The 15,630-nt window shown below is 43.6% G+C and overlaps 1 protein-coding gene across 1 annotated transcript in view; it reads left to right on the plus strand.

Moving 5' to 3' along the window:
- DPP6 (dipeptidyl-peptidase 6) overlaps nt 1-10,861 on the plus strand; it is a gene marked incomplete at its 5' end in the record, with an annotated part of 142,397 nt that extends 131,536 nt beyond the window's left edge. The window contains 8 exons of the mRNA XM_008939511.1: nt 24-93; nt 2,037-2,231; nt 2,962-3,016; nt 3,927-4,032; nt 4,850-4,908; nt 7,818-7,890; nt 7,990-8,063; nt 10,613-10,861. Coding sequence (XP_008937759.1) covers nt 24-93; nt 2,037-2,231; nt 2,962-3,016; nt 3,927-4,032; nt 4,850-4,908; nt 7,818-7,890; nt 7,990-8,063; nt 10,613-10,759 — 779 coding nt within the window. The remainder of the gene's footprint in view (nt 1-23; nt 94-2,036; nt 2,232-2,961; nt 3,017-3,926; nt 4,033-4,849; nt 4,909-7,817; nt 7,891-7,989; nt 8,064-10,612) is intronic.
- Between the last annotated feature and the right edge of the window lie 4,769 nt (nt 10,862-15,630).

Consider the following 15,630-nt stretch of genomic DNA (forward strand, 5'->3'; position numbering starts at 1 on the left):
TTCTTTGGTTTTTTTTTCCCCAGAATTGCCAATGCAGATCTTAAAGCCAGCAACCTTTTCAGATGCTGCACACTACCCCCTGCTCTTGGTTGTGTAAGTTCTCACTCCTCTTTTCTTTCTTTACATTATTAGGGCAACATGGACATCTCAGCCATGGTCAGAGCCTCCTAGAGATATGTTTTATACAACAAATGCCAGACCACTTTAGCACCTAAGTCCAGCACGCTGGTCCCTATCCCCTGTATCATCTCAGAGCTAGAAGAGGCTAGACAAATCCCTTCTCTCCCATATTTGAGCCAAGGTTTTCAGTTCCCAGGATGATCTGCAGAGTAAATTTCACAATTTTATAAAATTATTCCACAAACACTCACAGTTCAATAATCTGGAGGGTAGAAACGGGATGGAGAGGAATAAAAGACTGATGTTGACTTTCTGTTCCAGTGCTCCGGGCACTCAGCCTGCCCTTAACAGGTAGAGTGGGATGTAATCAGTTTTACTAGAGCTTTAATTTTCAGACACCCTCATGCAGCAATCCTTCCCATAGAGATACTGTGTTCCCTGTAGTGACAATAAAGAGAGAGGTAGAAACCTTTGAAGATCTTTATGATGTTAGTATTTATATCAGGTGGGTAGGATTCCCTCCTGGCAGGCATAGCAAGTGAGTATTTCTTTATGCAACTTTTAGTAATAATATACATTACTAAGATTTTTTCTGGCAATGTGGAAAGACGCTGAGGGAGGGAAGTCACTGACCTTGGAAGAACCTTTTTGGCCCTGGCTGTGTCCCCCTGCATCGTTTGCTCCCTGCCAGGGAACACCCCACAAGAGAGAAGCCACACGCGGAAGTGGTGCGTGTCTGATGAATGCCTGAACACCACCCTGCACATGCCTCCATGAAGGACAAAAGCACTGCAATAAGCATGTCGTTACATCACAAAATTACTGCAGAGAAAATGTACTTCATTATACAAGTGCTTGAGGAAGATTGGTACTCATCAAGCTAACAGCACTTGATTAGGCTGCCTCTGAAGCTGGATGTGCCTGGGTCTCGCTTGGATAAGTGCCAATGGCTGGATTCACGTGCACATTAAAATCCTGCAGTGAGTTGCCTCATGTTTCCAAGAACCCCAAAAAGGACAAGAAGTAGATGTGGAAGTGCCGGTGGCTTGGCAGTAATCCCAGTCCTAAAATATTACTTCGAATCATTGTCATCATCTCTTGATTTTTCTAAGCTGTTTGGCTGAAGTGGGGTCCATATTTCTTGAGACGTTTCTCCTGTACAGGATCAAGCCCTAAGCAAAAGGAAGAGGAGGGAATCTTGCCTACCTTTCCCACCAATTTTGGGCCAGCCTGGGCACTTTTAAGCTGTTAGTTCTATCTCTTTAAAACTCTCCTTTCCCTTTGTGCTTGTGTGAACTAGTGGTGCCAGAAGTGACTGGCAGATCCATCAAGAGCCCTGTGGGAGAGGGAAGGTCTGGGCTGGGTGAATGAGGGCAGTAAATGAAACTCCAGTGCTTGCCATAAAGGAAAGGATAGCTGATGTCTGCAAACTTCATCCAACATATTTTGGAAGGGCCAGCACACCCCAAAACCAGGCTTCTTGCAGGAATCCCTCCACCAGAAAAAATACCATCTTTGGGGAACATAGAAAATAGGTACAGATTAGAGAAGGTGTGAGAAGAGAAAACTCGACTGACCTCTGCTTGGTTGACTCACAAGAGGAACCTGCCCAGTTAGTGATACCCTCACTAGTTTTGATCAAAGCTCATCTTAGCACAGCAATAGTTGCTGTGCAGAGGAGGGAGGTAGAGACCAACCTGCAGCTTCCACCCTAGCCTCAAAACCCATCCCACACAACCAGCATTCTGTGGATCATTGTTGCAGAGGTGGTCACCCCTTCTTGAAATCTGCCCTGCCTGTGGATCCATGTGGGAGCTGATGACCCCTGTAGCCATGGCGAGCCTGTGGACCCAAGGAGGGTGTTTGGCTCGTTTTTGGTGCCGTTGCCTTTAGCTTGATGCCTATTTCTGTTTCAGTGACGGGACCCCTGGCAGCCAGATCGTGACAGAGAGGTTTGAGGTGACGTGGGAGAGCGTCATGGTCAGCTCTCACAATGCCATCGTGCTCAAGTTCGACGGCCGTGGGAGCGGCTTCCAAGGCACTAAGCTGTTGCATGAGGTCAGGAGGAGGCTGGGCTTTCTGGAAGAGAAGGATCAGTTGGATGCTGTCCGGTGAGTGACACTGTTATTAAACTAATTCGTTCATAAATGATAATTAACCCAAGACCGTCATTAGACCTGGTTGCTTTAGTGGTATGTGGGGTAGGGCAAGGAGATGGGAGGGAAGGACAGTGTAGCCATACAGCTGTGACCAAGTGATGGCATGTGAGAGAGGGCTTGTGCCAACCAGCACAGAGGGAGAAAAACAAGCCTTAAACAGAGCTAAATTAGAGCATACTTATCTGTACCACGTGCTCAGAAGCCTATTTAATTTTAGCTCTGTACAGTCACACAGCTAAACAAGTAAGCTTGAGTATCAGCTCCTACATTAGTTTTTTTGCTAGCTTGGTAGATGGAAAAAATCCATCTTTAAACCTCTAAACTTTTTAAGAGAGAAAAAAAATTGGAAAAACCCTACATGTCAAATCCTGTCATATTGTTAGATTTATTCTGCACATAATCACACTAGAACCACTATCAGAGTAGTGCAATAACATCAGCTTTGTTATGATTTTCAAAGGTAGTGGAGGTTATTTGTTGCCATTGCTTCGCCAAATCCAACACATCAGGTTGCAGGATTGAATCAGAGTCTCATGTGAAAGCAACATGGGGCAGCATGGATTTAGATTGTCTACATCATTTTTCTGCAGCCACCCCAAATTCAAGCTGATAAACCTCACACTGTTTGTTATATTGAAGAGAAAAATTTTTAACCCATTGTTTCTCCTCTCTCATGTTCTAGGACGATGCTGAAGGAGCATTATGTCGATAAAATGCGAGTTGGTGTGTTTGGGAAGGTAACGTTTTCCTCTGCTTCCTCTGTGCTCTTTCAGTTGGCTGATGTGGCTCAGCAGCTGAGCTAAATCCTGATTTATTGAATATGTCAGTGGTGACTTTTTTATTATTATTTATTTTTGAGTTAGACTGCTTCTTGCTGAGAGATATTAAAGATGAAAGCTTTCATTTTATCAATGTATTTGTCAATTTTTTTCTTAAATTAACTCGCAACTGTAGAAAGTGACTATTTGTCTGAAAAATGTTGTCAGATAATTAATTATTTTTCCCCTTGCAAACTTCCATTTAATTTTCCTCTTTTCCCTCAAGACCTATCAGAATGTGGGTAGACCTAGCTCACGTCTTACAAATATACAACAACAATATTGATTTCCGAGGCTGATTCGCACCAGAGTGTGCGCCCGGCTGGGAAACTGTAAAGTACACACAGTTTGAAATGAGAATGGGACTGTGAGTAGGAATTGGTTATTGTGGGAGGTAGAGGCTCAGAGTGGGCGAAGAGAGCTGTACGTACAGCAGCATCTCTGCAGGGAATTGTTAACAGGCTGGCAGCAGACGCTGAAATTGTGATGTCCATTTTAAATAAAGACAGACAGGAGTGGTGTTTTGGAGAAGGAACATCTGATCAGACCACAGGCGTAGTGTGGGAGGAAAAGCAGCAAGCTCGTGGGCATGCCATGTGCTGGCCTGCAGGAGGGTGCCATGAGTGTAGGGCTCATCTCCAGCCACAGCTGCTGAAGCCAGGGAGATGTCCATGTTTTCATGTTTTGGAGATTTTTTCAGGAAAAGTTATTAAGAGCTCTATAGTGGTTGAGAGTTTGCTGCAAGGTCTCAGCTGCCCTGTTTCTGTACCCAAAAGCAGCAGGACCTCACAGCAGGACCTCTGACGCCCCTGCCCGGTTTGTGTTCCAGGATTATGGTGGCTACCTGAGCATTTACATGCTTCCCGCTGGTGAAGAGAACCAGGTGTTTGCCTGTGGAGCTGCTCTTTCCCCACTGACAGACTTCAGACTATATGGTAAACCCCATTCCAGAGCCCACAGACCCTCTTGCTGACCACAAATGATGTTCCTACCCTAATCTTTCCCAGTTATCTTCTCTTTCTTCCCCAAGATCCTGTCTGGTTTGTACTGTGTCTTCTTAGGACTAGCTATAAACTCTTCTTTCCCCCACTCAAGAGCAATTTTACTGACACTAGTGGGACCAGCCATGGTGGTCAGAGTAATAGAGTAACTTTTATTACTCAGTCCTTTTTAAATAAAAAAGAATTGGCTCTAAACCTCTCTAGCCTCTGACACCAACCTGCACCACTACCTTGAACATGCTGCTTTCTTGCCTGAACCACCCATCTGTGGGAGCTGTGCTCCAGCCTGCCCAACTTGTCCTCCTCTGACAGCACTACTCCACTGCACATGGTGGTCCTCTCTCTCAGGACTAGTTCCCTCTGCACTTAGATTGCCATGAAAATCAGTGGTGTTAAGCCAGCCTTCGTCCCATACAGTTACCTCTGAGACCAATGGGACCTTGCAGTAGACTGTTGGTGGAGATGGCCCCATGTCAAAGGAGATCAGGACAGAACATGATAGTGCTCTTCTCTCATATCTTGGTTGCAGTAAGGAGAGGAAAAACAAAAGCTCTTCCCTGACTTAGAAGCAATAAGCACGTGGTGATAATGAAAGACTGCAGTTTCATGCATATTCAGAAACTTTCAGAAATACATCTTGGATAACTGAGGCAATGTTAGAAAGATCTGTCTTAGCATTTGCAGTCTTTGACTCAGCAGCACCAGTGTACTCACTTATGACTGAAAGATGTTTTCTCTTTTTCTTTTCAAGCTTCAGCATTTTCTGAGAGATACTTGGGCTTGCATGGGATTGATAACAGAGCATATGAGGTAACTGCACAGACACTGCGTTTTCCTGATAAAACATGAACAGGGTTTTAACTCTTCATCAGTATGTTCTCTTTTGGAGAGGAAAAAAAAAGGATATGCAATATGGACCCACTAGTAAAACTCTGTATTTGAAAAGCAGCAAGGTGTCCTTCAGCCTGTTTACTGCTTTTGCTGTCTTAACAGTAGCAATGGATGTATTTATTGATTAGGCTTCATGTCTGCCTCTCTAAATTGGGTAAATGCAGTTATTCCAGTTTTACAGATTGGAAGAGCTGAGGCTGAGTGACTCAGATGTGCCCAAGAGGACAATGTCATGACCTCCTTTAAAGTTCATCCCAATGATCTTGCCACTTTGATTGTCTCTGGGGTATCATTTTTGACCCTAAGTCAAGTGAAGCTCAGCTTCCCTTGGCTTTTTCAATTTAAGCACAGATGTGGTATTTAGGTAGGCAGAACTCTGTGCCAGAGCTGAGTAAGATGTGGATAAGGAGACATAGAACCAGTTAACAGAGATGTTTAGTGTGTATGATGGGACCAGTTGGTTCATGTCACAAACAAAATTTGCTACACAGGAAACATTATTAAGCCTACTAAACCTTGTCTTCATCTAGAAGACACGAAGGCAGCAAACGTTTGAAACTGTTTTCTTAGAGAGAAGGCAGGTAGCACCCTCTACCCCTACAGGAGAAGCTTTCCCTGGCTACCTAAATATTGAGTTCATCATCTCTCAGATTTTGCACTCATGATCTCTAGATCACTGCAAACACTTTCAGTCCTTTAAGGAATTTGAAGGCAGGTTGGTAGAGGTGAAAACAAGGGAAGATATTCCAGAAGTGAGAGCTTTGTACTGCCGTGTGCTCTTTCTGCATTGAAAAGCTGGCCTAAGCAACTAGTGGTACTTTTGGTTGACGTGGAATTATCTGCTAGGGACAGCTGCTGTGCCCTCTGCAGAGCACAGCACTGTTCTGGGTACAGACCCCAAGTGATACACAGCCCCTAGACAGCACAGCTGAACCATGAATTGCTCACAGAGAAGAACTATTCCTGACCCGTGGACCAGACATGAACTTAATGAAGGTCGCATTATTCAAGGCTTGATATAGACTCCAGAGAAGCCGTATTATCCTGTGGTAGGCTACAACTGAGGGAGCAGAAAACGGAGACATATAGAGGGAGTACAGAGTGCAAGATACGTGCATACACCATCACTAACATTGCAGCCAGCAATCTGAGGATGAGAGAACTCATTAAGTCCAATAATAGAATGAAGATCAGAGGACACCCTTGCAAAATTTTCACTAAGTCCATAGAGTATGGAGCTCCAAGAAAACCAGAAGCCATGAGTTGACCAAAATTTCCAAAAACCGACCTCTAGCACCAAGCAAATATGAAGGGCCACTTCTAATCGTGAGGGTTGCTTTATCTTTCAATAGAGAAAAGACAGATGTAATCTGTAGTGTAAAATTAGTGACCATAACATCCATGTTTGCAGCCAGCTAACTTAACCTCCACAGCCAAGCATGGAAGGTCCCACTGCTGTTGGACATGCACTTGTGGAAAGCACATAAGACAGTGGGAGAGGAAAACAGGTCAAAGATAGGATTGATACAAGGGTGTCTTAATGAGAAATGCATTAACTCCTGAAAGTTTAGCAGAGCTAGGGGATGTGCATTTAAACAATGAAGGACACATGAACTGAAGCTGAGACAGCCATTCTTCCCTGCCTCCCTATAAGGCAGTAACAGCTGTGATTTGAGGCATTCTTCTGCTGACCACCAATCCCAACAGGAAAGATATTATCATTAATGGGCAACACACAAACCAGATCCCTCCCTCTGGTCTTAAATCATATGCAAGATGGCCAACCACTGGAAGAATGAAAAGATTTATAAATTTATTCACAGTGCTGCATGAAGTGCATGTAGGAGCAAATTGACCAAGGACCTAGGTGACCAGTCCAATTAATGATACCATTGTTCCTTCCTCTGCTCCCAGCTGTACTGATGTCCCACCATCCATGAGACCCCTGCCTGAAACAAGCAGTTTAAACAAACTGGGCAGAGCCAGCTTTTATGCTGTTAACTTGGAGGTGGGACACCTGATGTTAATGCTGAAGGCAGGGGCACCTGGTGGTGATCTCCTAATTGGTTCCCACCCAAGGCTGGCCAGACCCCGGGAGAAAACCAATCAGGAGGGTCTTTCTTGCCTGGTTGTGGACATCATCCACATGTCAACCCTCATTCAGGGCTGGGGGTTGAAACTCCAGCACTTCAGATGTACATTCCTTTTGCTACTCCAAGGCTTTTTTGGAGTCTTTTGGAGTCTCCTTTTGACTTGTATTCTTCTGAACAATGCAGCAAAAAAGTGAAGTTTTTCATTTCTCATACCCAGTACCATTTGCAGTCACTCAGATTTGTATTTCCCCTGTTCATCTGAAATACTGTTGGGGACAAGACATTCTCAGCAGTGGACACTTGGATTTAGTATCAGATCCTCCCCAGGGTTGTCAAAGCTCACGAGGTTAGCTTTCAAAGCATACCAAAGTTGCTCCATCTCCCTGAAGAGCTCTGAGGCATAGGCGCCTGGCCACACTGTTCATCAGTGTTTTGTATTCACTGGAAATTCCCTTTGACATTTTCCACGTGTTTCGCAGTTCAGACTTTTGGTGGATATTATCAGAAGAGATGAGGGTCTCTGGCCTCTTTCCTCTGCTGATAGTGAGCCCAGAAGGACAGAGTGGGGGTCTATTTTACCACCAGACTGATTCAAGTAGCCAAGAGAATACACTGTGCTGGTGTCTGCTTGTTATCCTTGTGATGAAGTATCAAATGGAATTGTTTCTATTTTCTCCATGTAAACTGCTAGTTTCTAGCAAGATTTTAATCTTATTGCAACCTTTACCTTCACAGATCACCAGATTAATGCACAGAGTCTCATTACTGAAGGAACAGACATTTTTGATCATTCATGCTACTGCTGATGGTAAGTTAGCCCATCATTTGAGCTCATTATATGTTTGAGGTGGCTTTGATTTTTCTTAATTAAATTTGCCTCTTTAATGATTGTAATTTGTTTTTACAGAAAAAATCCATTTTCAGCATACTGCGGACCTTATCACACACCTAATTAGGGTAAAGGCTAATTACAGCTTGCAGGTACAGTATGTGTTTTCTTTTTTTCATATTTGAACAGTTTGAACTCAAACTGGTGTGATGAAGCAAGCTTTTAAAAGCCACTTGCAAACACAGCCTGGCAGCAGAAATAGCACCAGCATATAATGTGTCCTGTGTACTCCCCTGCTCATTTGATACCCCTGTTTTGGTTTAGATAGTTGTAGAACAGTTATTAAATTACAGACTTACCTCTAAGCAATTGATGCCTGTTGGCTTTCTCTGGGAACAACAGACCAAGTTCAAGATGAATTATAGGGAAACAGGGATCTAAATTAAATCAACCAGAAAAGTTAAGGAGAGAAATGTCACTTGAATCTGACATCCCACTGCAAACTACATACTCTGGTCTAGAGAGACCCTCCTTCCACTGAATTACATGTCTGGTTTGCTGAATGACCCATATCCAAGCTGTCAAAGCTTCCAAAATGAACCCATCCAGCAGCCATTGGGATAGTCCCTACCCTTTGGTACATCCCAAGCCACAGCCAGGAGAGTGCAACAATCCCAGGCTCAGTCCCAGAGGGACCTCCTATTCCACTGGAAGGAGTATAGGAACATTGCCAGAGCATGTAGAGCTGCAATGAGGAATGCTAAGGCACTCTTGGAATTAAATCTGACAAATGATGTAAAAGATATCAAGAAGGACTTCTTCAAACATATCAGTAGCAAAACAAAGACTAGGGAGAGTGTGGGCCTGCTGCTGAATGATGTGGGTGTCCGGGTGACAAAAGATACAGAGAAGGCAGAGGTACCAAATGCCTTCTTTGCTTCGTTCGTACTGCTGAGACCAGCCCTCAGGAATCTCAGTCCCTTGAGGTAAGAGAGAAAGTCTTCAGGAAAGAAGAGTCGTCAGGTTAGCTGTTGACCTGCTGGAAAGCAGCTCCTGCTGGAAAGCAGCTCCACAGAGAATGACCTGGGAGTCCTGGGGGACAATAAGTTAACCATGAGCCAGCAGTGTGCTTTTGTGGCCAAGAAGACCAATGGTATCCCAGGGTACATTAAGAAGAGTGTGGCCAGTATGCTGAGGGAGGTTCTCCCCCCCCATCCACTCTCTCCTAGTGAGGCCACATCTGGAGTATTGTGTTCAGTTCTGGGCTCCCCAGTTCAAGAGAGACAGAGAAAGAAATTGGAGAGAGTCCAGTGGAGTGCTACAAAGATGATGAGGGGACTGAAGCATCTCTCTTATGATGATGAGGAAAGGCTGAGAGACCTGGGGCTGTTTAGCTGGGAGGAGACTGAGAGGGGATCTTACCAGTGCTTATCAATATCTAAAGGGTGGGTGTCAAGAGGATGAGACCAGTCTCTTTTCAGTGGTGCCCAGAGACAGGACAAGGGGCAACAGACACAAACAGCAAAACAGGAAGTTCCACCTTAACATCAGGGAAAATTCCTTGGCTGTGAGGGAGCACTGGAACAGGCTGCCCAGAGAAGCTGTGGAGTCTCCTTCTCTGGAGACCTTCAAAACCCACTTGGACACATTCCTATGCAAGCTGATCTAGGCAAACCTGCTTGGGCAGGGGGCTTGGACCAGATGATCTCCAGAGGTCTCTTCCAACCCCTGGCATTCTGTGATTCTGTGACCATGCTACAGCTCCCAGTATAGGTGGTTGTGTTGCGGTGCCCAAGTCCTGCTAGCACTTGATTTACTGAATACCAGCTCCCTCTGGCTGCGTTTCTGCAGAGCTTCACCTGATGGCTATGCTCACTCCGTCAGGCAGGTGGGGTGGAGCACAGACATCGGAGCTAAGCAATGGGCCTGGCACAGAAGTAGTCAGCATTACTGTGACTGAGGTGCCCCTGTCCATGTCCCAGTGCAGAAGCATTAGCACACTGACACTTGAACGCACCAATGGCCTTGATGCACATCAAAAGTTAGTTAAGGACTGAATGGAGGGCTGGGGGATCTTCATTTTGGATTGAGGTACTCACAGCAGCCGTGAGACATCTCAGATCTATCTGCAAGCATCTAGCCTAGAAACTTCAATATGCCAGTCTAGACAGCCTGTTATGATCCTCGTGCTTTCCTTCAACATGTGCAGAAATTACCTGTCCCACTTAAATGGAAAGTTGTGTTTAACCTATTTCATTCCCAGCTTCCCACATTCTTTCTGTTTAGTTACTTCTCCAGTGAGCTTTATTTCCACTTAATGTCATTTTTTCCTTTAAAGCCTTCATTTCAGTTGGTAAATCCTGTTGCCATTTCTCTCCACAGACTTGCACTTTTTGTTTTTTTTCACTTTTCACAAGGAGCAAGCACTGTTATTTGTTAAGTGTAGTCTGGCTCTGCTTAGCCTGAACTTGTTCAGAATGGGATTAAATAGAAAACCCTTCCTCAAGGTCCTTTTCAAGGAAGACACGAGTCTGCACTCAGAGCACTGTGGTGCCTGAATTACCCTGGGGCTTGTGTATTTATGGGAAGACACATGGTGCTGAGCAGAAACAGTGGGTTTGCAGGCCAGCTGGAGCTGCAGATATGGCTGGTCAGGCCTGAAGCTTTAAGCTCCTAACAGTATTTGCCTGTTTCTTTGCAGATTTACCCCGATGAAAGCCATTACTTCAGCAGTGCAGCACTGGAGCAGCATTTGTACAACTCCATCGTCAACTTCTTTGCATCCTGTTTCCAAGTTCAGGACAAACTGCCGATAGCCCCACTGAAAGAGGAGGAGGATGATGATTAACCCTACTTGTCCGTGCTAAGCACAAGGCAGATCTCTCTAACAATATGCAACTGGATCGTTTTCCTGAAGAAAGAGATGTTACATTGTTAGCATGTGTTTAAAGAAAACTGAAAGCAGCTCATCTGCTTTACTTGACAGCAACTCCTTCCTAAATGGAAGAACATTAAGCATGGGGAACTCAGCAGAAACTGCTGTCTGAAATTAATCCATCACAACCAACATGGTCTTTGTCTCTGTTTTTATCTTTTCCCTTTTTATTTCCCTTTCTTTTTTTTGTTTGCCACAAAGTGACTTCTAGCATGAAAGTGGTAAGACAATGAACTTGAAGGAACACCCCAAGAAACCGCTTTGGAGACTGGAAGATTTAATGTCTTTGCATTCAAGCAATCGAGCAGTATCAGTGAAATCCACCACCCATATTAAGGTTACTATAGTTATCATCACACTGTGTCAGAAAAAATTCTAACCTAATACGTGGAAAAGATTATAGCACAATTATTTTAAAGGATACGGATTCATACATATTTGCCTCCTCTTTCCCATGTTCAGAAGGTTTGTCATTGCTACAGGACATGAAAATTCAATTGTATGAAATATTGCTATAGTTACACCAATCTTTACCTTCGTGTCATTATTTCTTAGTTTTATATAGCTTTTACTTCTGTTTTCATTGGTGTCATGCTTGTGTTATTAGCTTCTCAGCTTGATTCGGGATGGGGAAAAAACATACTCTGAATTTACCAACTTACTTTAGATCTTAAGGGTCTAAAGAGTCAAGGTACAGAGACATGAAAAAATCTGTTAGGATAAAGTGAAGGAAAAATCTCACTCTCATGTTTCTGGTGTAGCCTTTGCGTGCAAGATTGAGTATTTTCTTTGGCAGCCTTGAAAAATATGCACATAAATAAGCTAAATCAGCTTAACATTGAGGTATTTTTAGTGTACTATAGAAAAATATGTGATGGTCAGGATTATTCTTTCTCTTTTTTGTGTTGGAACAATTGGTTGGCAACCTGTTGGGGAACGGCTAGATGAGGTTATGGTAGCAGGGATTTGTACCAGACACTTCACAAATCATCTCATAAAGCCATTTAAACAGAACTGACGTGCAGAGATTTATTGCACATGCTGTCTGTGGCTTAATTTTATTCCAGGTCAATGATTAGCACATTCCAAACATGTTTAATTTTCTCTTCTGCTCACACGAGGTTTTGCCAAACTTTAAAAAAAAAAAAAAAGAGTATTTTTGCTTTAAAATCTACACCACTTTATTATGGCAGTACAAAGCAACTTTGAAAACTTCTTGTGAAAATATTCAACTCTCAGAAAGAAATCCAGCCTTCATTCACTTCCACTGATTGCATCATGAGAATTTTAACTAGTGTCGCTCCTTGTAAAATATTCTGACCAAATGTACAGCCAGTATCAATACTGTATATTTCATTTTGTTGTATATAAAGGAATGTAAGTCAGTTATTTGTCAGGTCCCCAAGCCAATATTAGTCTTGTGTTCGACATGCATGCGATAACACTTCTTTGCTGATCAGGACTCTTTAGACGTACTAGCTTGGAAATATAACAGTCAATGTAATTTTTTCCCTTAGTTTTGACAGCTTGAATATCAATGACAGTTTCTATTTTTTACATAGTACTGTGGGTAACCTCCCATCCTGACAGCAATGATGATGTTCCCATTGTGTTCTTCAGTGTGTCCTTTTTTATTATCTTTATTTTAAGCTTTGAATGTTGGTTGTACTTTGACCATCATGAAAAATATATTGATAAACCACAGAAATAACCTGGTTTGGTTTTAATTATATTCTTTAATTTACAGTGCATCGACATTGTGTGAACAAGAACTACGGTATAAATCTGCTTTATCTGGCAAAATGCCAAATAGACAATAAGAATGCTGCGTGTCCAGATTTTGCTACACTGAACAGGCTCAAAAGCCTGAAATGAACTTGACCTGAGAAATGTAAAAAAAAAAAAAAAATCTGCTCTGTCCACAATCTTTTGTAGAAAGAATTTTAGGATGTGGCATGGTAGTGTTTGTTCATTCATGGAATAAAACATTATTTTACCACCCTGGTTGCTACTGCTGTTATTTAGTGTTAAGTACTTAAATAGGCATCAAGGTGCCGTAAGTGCTGTTCCTGGTTGAACTGAGCTGGAACTCCAGGGTGCAGATGAGAAAAATGAAAACAAGTCTTTATAAATAATTACACATTGCCATTTAGTCTGCCTGTAACCTTGGTAAATGGTGTCACCATGGTAAATCGTTACTGCTTTTTGAGGTGTCGTAGTTTAACCCCAGCCAGCAGCTAAGCCCACAGCCACAACTGCTCACTCCCCCACCATGGGATGGAGGAGAGAATGGGAGAGGTAAAAGTGAGAAAACTCCTCGTGGGTTGAGATAAAAACAGCTGATGAGGTAAAGCAAAAGCTGTGCACACAAGCAAATCAAAAAGCAGATGTTGAGCCATCTCCAGGACAGCAGGGCTCCTCCACTCAGAGCAGTGACTTGGGAAGATAGATGTCATTACTCCACGTCACCCCCTCCCTCCCCCTTCTCCCAGCTTTATATGCTGAGCATGACATCATATGGTGTGGAACATCCCTTTGGTCAGTTGGGGTCAGCTGTCCCAGCTGTGTCCTCTCCCAGGTTCTCGTGCACCCCCAGGTAGCAGTTCATGAGAAGAACACCATCACCCTCTAATTTTTAGTAAAAATGCACCTTTCCTACCTTTCTGCATTTTGACCCATCCCGAGGTCATCAACCAGGCATGACAGCTTGACCAAAGGGATTTTTGATATTTCATCCATTGTCCCTTTGCCCCAAAGTCACTTTTGGGAGAACAAAACCACTAAAACATACTATGTCTGCCACAGCAGATTTTTTTCTGCAGATGATTCTCATTGGGAAGAAGAAAGGAGTTCATCCCACCTAAATTCAGACATTTCTTTCCTTTTAAGCCAAGAGAAGAGCCATATACCTGCCAAGGCCATTCTCAGACATTGGCCTCAAATAAGCAGCAACTATTCCATGTGCCCATTTTTGCTCTGGTGGCTTCAAGGATGAGACCAACTATCCCAGACTGAAACAGCTGGGCCAAAAGGTCAAGCCATCCCTAGATGTCACCTGTAGCAGCACTTTGTGGACTGCAAGGTCAGCTAGAGTTTCCTACACTTTCTTTACACCTGGAAAGGGAATCCATTCCTTTCATAGGTTTCCTGGGAAAAGTGACATTTTTGCTCAAATTAGAAATCCTAATTATGACCGTACCCTACGATACATAGTCCTCTTTGTCTCAAGCAATAACTTCAGCTAAGATTTAAGTCTGCACAAAAATCCACGTCTTTTAGGTCTAATAAAGACATGAAAGACCTTTTATGCCCAAAAGACTAAATCATGTAGCAAGTCTGTGAGGCTAAGCCACCTGGACATACAGAATGACAAGGATTATTTCCAGTGGCACTGCTGCACCTCAGTGTCCAGGGTGATGTCCCATCATCTGATACCAACTTGACTGAACCGGAATCACAAGAAGAGAAATTTAGTATTTCACAGCAAAACCAAGAAACTATTACGGAATCTACTACTCTAAGCTTTGTTGCCAGCAAATCAGGAAACAAGGAGCCTGAGCGCTGGTACAGGGCAGGCAGATTGCACTAGTTCAAAGGAGCTCTGATGGTCCTGGTAGAGTTGCTCTTGCTTTTTCTCTCATGCTCTTGTTGTCTCTCCACAGCTCACTCACATTGGCAGCAGTAAGGCACTGGATGTTCTAACTTTGCATATCAAGTCATAGGGCACATCCACCCTGCAGTCCTTCCTGGGGCTGCAGTGAAGCTGCCAGACATGCTCTAGTGAGGGCTGGGGTGAGGACACTTTATTCTTTGCTCTGGGTAAATCCTGACTCCACTGGGTGCCTCATTCCTCCTTGGACTTCTTATCTGCTTTCCATTTGAAAAAAGAAAACAAAGAGAAGGCAAAAATGGAAATGGTAACAGAAAAAGCTCAAGATCGCAGTTCCCAATTCCTTAATTGTGGCCTCTTACTGAGCCAGCTGTTTCTTGTTTTTGTTTTGCTCTCCCAACTTGAGCTCCAGGCTGAAGGCTCAGAGCACAGCTAAGGGCACTTGCTAAGGCCAGTCGCCTCACTGAGAATCATAGAATGTTTTGGGTTGGAAAGGACCGTTAAAGGTCATCTAGTCCAACCCTCCTGCAGTGAGCAGGAACACCTTTAACTACATGTTTTTCAGAGCCCTGTCCAGCCTGACCTCTAATGTTTCCAGGGATGGAGCCTGTAGCACCTCTCTGGGAAGCCTGTTCCAGTGTTTCACCACCCTAATTGTAAACAATATCTTCCTTATGGATAGTCTAAATCTACCCTCTTAGTTTAAAACCATTACCCCTTGTCCCAGTTCGTTTTTCTGCCTTCTCCCCGTTCAGTGTGGTTACAGTCTAAAAGCAAACCCAGCATGCCCTTGGAAACTAGGAAAAGAAATATAAAAGCAGCATGGTGAGCCCTCCCAATAAGCCATAAGCAATAAATTCTTTATTCTAGCAGATAATCCCTGCTTGGCCAGCACCCTTTGCTTGGTGCTTATTCTGTTGCTGTGAAGGAATAAGGAAGAGAAGGTCTGACATGATAAATTATTTGATCTCCCTATTGCACCAGGACACTGGCTATGAAGGTGTGCTGATCTGGCTCTTCCCACTCCCATCATCCAGCCTGATCCTCTTTAAACCTGTGGTGGGTGCAGAACCAGGAAGCTCACAGAAGGGAGGGAGCATTTGAAGAGGAAATGTGAAAGCACATAAATAAACCATGCTCCATATTCCTGGGGAATAACAAGGTTCCCTCCAGG

Source organism: Merops nubicus, unplaced genomic scaffold (genome assembly GCF_000691845.1).
Source record: "Merops nubicus isolate BGI_N331 unplaced genomic scaffold, ASM69184v1 scaffold3874, whole genome shotgun sequence".
In the NCBI taxonomy this organism is placed as follows: domain Eukaryota; kingdom Metazoa; phylum Chordata; class Aves; order Coraciiformes; family Meropidae; genus Merops; species Merops nubicus.